We start from the raw sequence: 4,958 nt of genomic DNA on the forward strand, positions 1-4,958 counted from the left end.
AGCTGGGGTTTCACCGTACAACGAATTTACATATGATCACATCTACCGGACTAAAATTGGTGCAACAATTTTTGGTATGGTTGGTCATAGACATAGTGCAGCTGACTTACTCGAGTATGCTGACCCAAAGAAGATCAAGGTTTACTTGCATGCCACGGTGCCCAAGATCATCCTTACAACAGAAAGTAAGAATTCTTATGACATGGACTAATTGTTGCATCTCAAGGGTATACATACAGCATTAAGCAAAATTTAATGGACAACTTAATTAAGTAGGTATTAGAATAATTTAAGAGTTTATGTTTGATACATGGGTTATGGTATATAAAAATCTCAAGGGTATACAAATAATGTTAAGAAAAATTTAATGGACAACTTAATTAAGAAAGTATTAGTCTTATTGTAGAGTTTATGTTTGATAGATGCGTTATGGTTTGTAAAAATTTAATGTGCATTATCATTGAATCACATACTATTATTTTATTAGTATTTTTCCTATTATTCTTAAATATCTCAAAATGCTAGAATTTGATTAATATATTCCTTTTTCTTTTAATCAGATCAATTTTTTGAAATTTTTTTTCCTTTTCCCCAAATAAAAAAAACAAATATCTCAAATTTTAGATCTAGAGTTTGTTTAATGAAAATCAATAAAGGAAAGTGCAAGAGAAAGAGAGAGGAAGAAGAAAACGGGATCCATGGCAGCAAAATCTCGTCATGGGTAACTAGATTTAGTTTTTTTTTTTTGAAAAAAAAAAAGAGAAAAATGAGGAAGAAAAAAAGTTTTAAGAAAACCCAAAACAATTAAAAGATAAAGGGGGACGAGGAATCGGAAAATAGGATTTTCTTTAGGTTTGGTTAGGGATAGGTGACAATATTGGTCAAAATCTGGACAGAGAGAGGGGTGAGAAAAAAAAATTACCACAATAAGTACCACATGATCAAGTTATTAAATCACATTATATATTTTGTGGACAATAAATATTAACTAAAATTAGATCTAATAGTGGATAATTTTCTATTAGAGTTAAAAACTTTATTTATAATTAAGGTCTTAATTGGATATAAATCAAAATTTAAGGATTTATTTGAATATATTAAAAGATGAGGAGTTCACACTTCAAGAACATTTTTACTATTTAAGTTATTTATTTATTAAAGAAACTTATCTAAATTTTATTGTTATTTATCCATCTTATTGATTATCAACAAAGATTAGATCACAATCAATATGTTAAAGGCCTCTTAAATATCATTACATTATTATAATATTTTAACTTTTTTATTGATTATAAAAGTATATGTTTCCTTTGGTTCAAATAGAATATATATTTTTACAACTTAAAGCAGTTTTTTTTCCTTTTCTTCAAAGATTGCTACCTATCTTAACTGATGGATAAGGGGTTGTATGGTTACTCTCTTTAAAACAATTATTAAAAATTAAGATTTGAGTTTTCCTTTTCCTTTGTAGATTTTTTTCATGGGTATCAAAATAAAATATACAAAACTTTTAGCAGTTGGATCACGGGCGAGAGCAAAAGGCGTCATATTTGAGGATGCACTGGGGGTAAGGCACAAGGCATTCTTGACAGAAGCTTCCAAGAGTGAAATTATTCAATCAGCAGGTGCCATTGCAAGCCCACAATTATTAATTCTGAGTGGAGTTGAGCCCGCCCATCAGCCCAAGGCTCTTGGCATCAAGGTGCTGATAGACCAGCCCATGGTTGGCCGAGGGATGGCCGACAATGCGTTAAATGGTCTTTATATTCCTTCTCCTCTACTCGTTGAGCTTTCACTCGCTTCGGTTGTGGGCTTAACCCGGTTTGGTAACAACATTGAACCCAGCAGTGGATTGAATTTGGCCCCTTCTTGGATTCAATGGATTTCCAAGATCTTCCCAACTATCCTAAATCAGGTTTTTTAACCCCTTACCTTGCTTTTTCATAGCTGCGTACTTGAGTTTTTATATGTTCGTAATTAATTCAGTTGCAGATAGATATGGTTAACGGTGGTCGTGAGTGTTTAAGTAGATCGAATCAGAGACTAAGATTGGCTCTTTCCTTAATACAAGAATAAAAGGTGGCATCATCATTGAGAAGGTTAAGGGTCCGATCTCAACAGGCCAACTTGAGCGTCGGAGCAAAAATCCAAACGACACCCCGAAAGTCTGGTTTAATTATTTCCAAGTACCAGAGGACTTAAGAAAGTGTGTGCAAGGCATACAAACCATACTGAAAGTCGTAGATTCCAAAGCCTTCTCAAAATTTCGTTATAAAACAATCTCAACACAAGATCTTCTGAATTTGGTGGCCGCGCTTCCCTTGAACCTAAGACCAAGACATCTTAATACTGCAATTTCCTTGGAACAATACTGCATAGACACTGTCATGACCATTTGGTATTATCATGGAGGTTGCCATGTTGGAAAGGTTGTTGATCAAGACTACAGGGTCCTTGGCGTGGATGGTCTCAGGGTTGTAGATGGTTCTACCTTTAATTTCTCACCTGGGACTAATCCTCTAGCTACGGTTATGATGCTTGGAAGGTAAGGATGGTACTATTTCTTTTCCCTTTTGGGTATGCCTTGGCATTCTAAATAGCCATTTTACAACAAATTCATATCGCTCTTTTCCAATTAATTTTGATGCAGATATATGGGAGTAGGAATTCAGCAAGATAAACATTCTTATACAAAGAAGTAGAAGATCATCCCACCTTCTCTCGTAGCATCACATCGGGGAAAAGAAAAAGGGGAAACCCCGACATAAGGAGTTAAACGGAATCTCAATTTAGTTTTTTGCATTATATTTAATATTTGTATTTGTTTCATTATCAATGTATTGATCATAATTATTATAGACACCTAATTTTGTCTGGAGTGTTTTTTAAAAAATATAAAAATGAAAATAAAAATAAAAATAATAAACATGAAAAGATAAGAATATGTTTGCATTAATCTTAATCATATTGAAAATCTAAGAGATTAAGTGAGATTAAATTAAAACTCAAGAAATTGGTTCAAAAAGGAATATGACACATTAGCTATAAATATAGGCAAGCATCAGGGCTAAAGGGGACACACGGGAAAAAAAGATAAGAGAGGAAATTGAGAAAAAACAATTGGCCGAGGAGAGAAAAAAAAAATTTTGAGTTTTGGGTCTTTGGGTTTCAATTTTTTTTTTTAGAATCGATTTAGTTTTTAAAAAGTGCAAGGTCAAGAATGAAGAGCTCTCTCTAAACTTTATTCAAGGGAGAGAAAAATTCTTGAATAGGGTTTAGAGAGAGCTCCTCGTTCTTGACATTGCACACTTGATATTTTGGCCCAGGCGAATACATTTGAGTAGTTTTGACCCAATAATATAATTTTCTCTATGAGTTTTTCAGTCCAATTAGTGAATTCTTTTTTTATTTCTCTATATTAATTTAATTGATTATTTTTAACATTTAAATTCAAATACTTTTGAATTATTATTATTTATTATTTTGATTTTTCTTATCTAATTTTTTTGGGTCTTTTGAAGTTAGGAATTCGCATAATTTATGTAAGTACTTTAATGATGAAATCTCAATAATGCCAACATTGACTTATTGGGAATTTCCAGGTCAGAAAATTGTCCAAAATTATGCTATGAGCTTTTAAAGGTTTTGGAAAATTTTTGATACCAAAGGATTTACATAAATATTTAAAAAAGATAAAAAAAGATAAAAATTATAAAATTAAATAAATAAGTTCTCAAATAATGAAATCTTAAGAATGTTAAAAGTGGCTTCTTTGGGAATTTTTCGATGAGAAAATTTTTCAAAATTATGTCATGAGTGATTGGAGATTTTAAAAAATTTTAATATCAAGAATTTTTATTTATTTATTTATTTTGAAAAACTAACAAAATAAAAATAGGAAAAGAAAATATTAAACTATATTTCATTTCATAAGGCTTAAAGGACACATAATTGATAGGGTACCAATTATTCAGGGGTTTGTGATCGGAGCACAAGCCCAACAAGTAAGCCTACTAAACTTGAATGTCTTAGAGTTCACATCCATATAACTCAAAGCCAGAGGATTTCATAATTAAATATGCACAATAAAACAAACTAAATTACACTATCTCTGGCATATGGTTCATACAAATACTTATAAGGCCATACGTTAGCCAATTAAGGCAAGTTTGTACATAACAACCCTTACATACAATATAACATGGCACTCAATGCCCACACACATTATCCACAGTAAAAGGCTTCAACTAATTTAGTGGAGTAATCAAAATGAGGAACCTACAGGATGCCAAAATCAATCTATCGCTAGACAACATTTACTACATTGTTATGTGGCCTATTTATCGGCATATGATATATAAATGAGTGAGTACTATAATACTTAGTGAGTGATGTAGATAAATAAAATATATATATTAAACACATACACAAAATATATGCACTATCCGAGCACTTAGATGTTTTAGCAAACATCTTTGAATATAAAATATATTATTATCCCTAAAATCTTCAATGTTAAGGCATATCATCATCCTCAATGTCTCCAAAGATTATCACACATCATTAGACTTATTATCAAAGCCAATCAAAGTTATTCAAATCATTCTCCATGGCACACTCTAGTCGTTAAAGTATCACATCAGAATCATATCACATTTATCTAAGCCTCTCTATGGCTATTTCAATAATTTTTTTCAATAAGATAAAATACATAATAAGAAACTTACCAGTTGTCATAAGAAAACATTATATATATAATTTACTAAATAAAACACATAATAAAAATATATCATTTAAATATAATGGGAACATATAAAATTATCTTCATAATAAAGTTATATTAAAACATATGAACAAACTATTAAAAAATTTCATTCTTGGATATTTTCATTTCCAATCAAATGATCAATTCCTTTTTTAGGATGGACAAGAAAATTTACAACATCTTAATGTGTTAT

At 30.7% G+C, this 4,958-nt stretch overlaps 1 protein-coding gene across 1 annotated transcript in view; it reads left to right on the plus strand.

The window, feature by feature from the left end:
* The window catches only part of LOC110425929 (protein HOTHEAD-like), a 6,227-nt gene extending 3,449 nt beyond the window's left edge, over positions 1-2,778 (plus strand). The window contains 4 exon segments of the mRNA XM_089785294.1: positions 1-185; positions 1,518-1,915; positions 2,031-2,545; positions 2,651-2,778. The exon segment at positions 1-185 is cut by the window's left edge and continues 410 nt beyond it. Coding sequence (XP_089641420.1) covers positions 1-185; positions 1,518-1,915; positions 2,031-2,545; positions 2,651-2,702 — 1,150 coding nt within the window. The 3' untranslated portion in view covers positions 2,703-2,778.
* Positions 2,779-4,958: the final 2,180 nt, after the last annotated feature.

Source organism: Theobroma umbraticum, unplaced genomic scaffold, assembly GCF_002168275.2.
Source record: "Theobroma umbraticum cultivar Fairchild unplaced genomic scaffold, ASM216827v3 scaffold_30.0, whole genome shotgun sequence".
Classification (NCBI taxonomy): domain Eukaryota; kingdom Viridiplantae; phylum Streptophyta; class Magnoliopsida; order Malvales; family Malvaceae; genus Theobroma; species Theobroma umbraticum.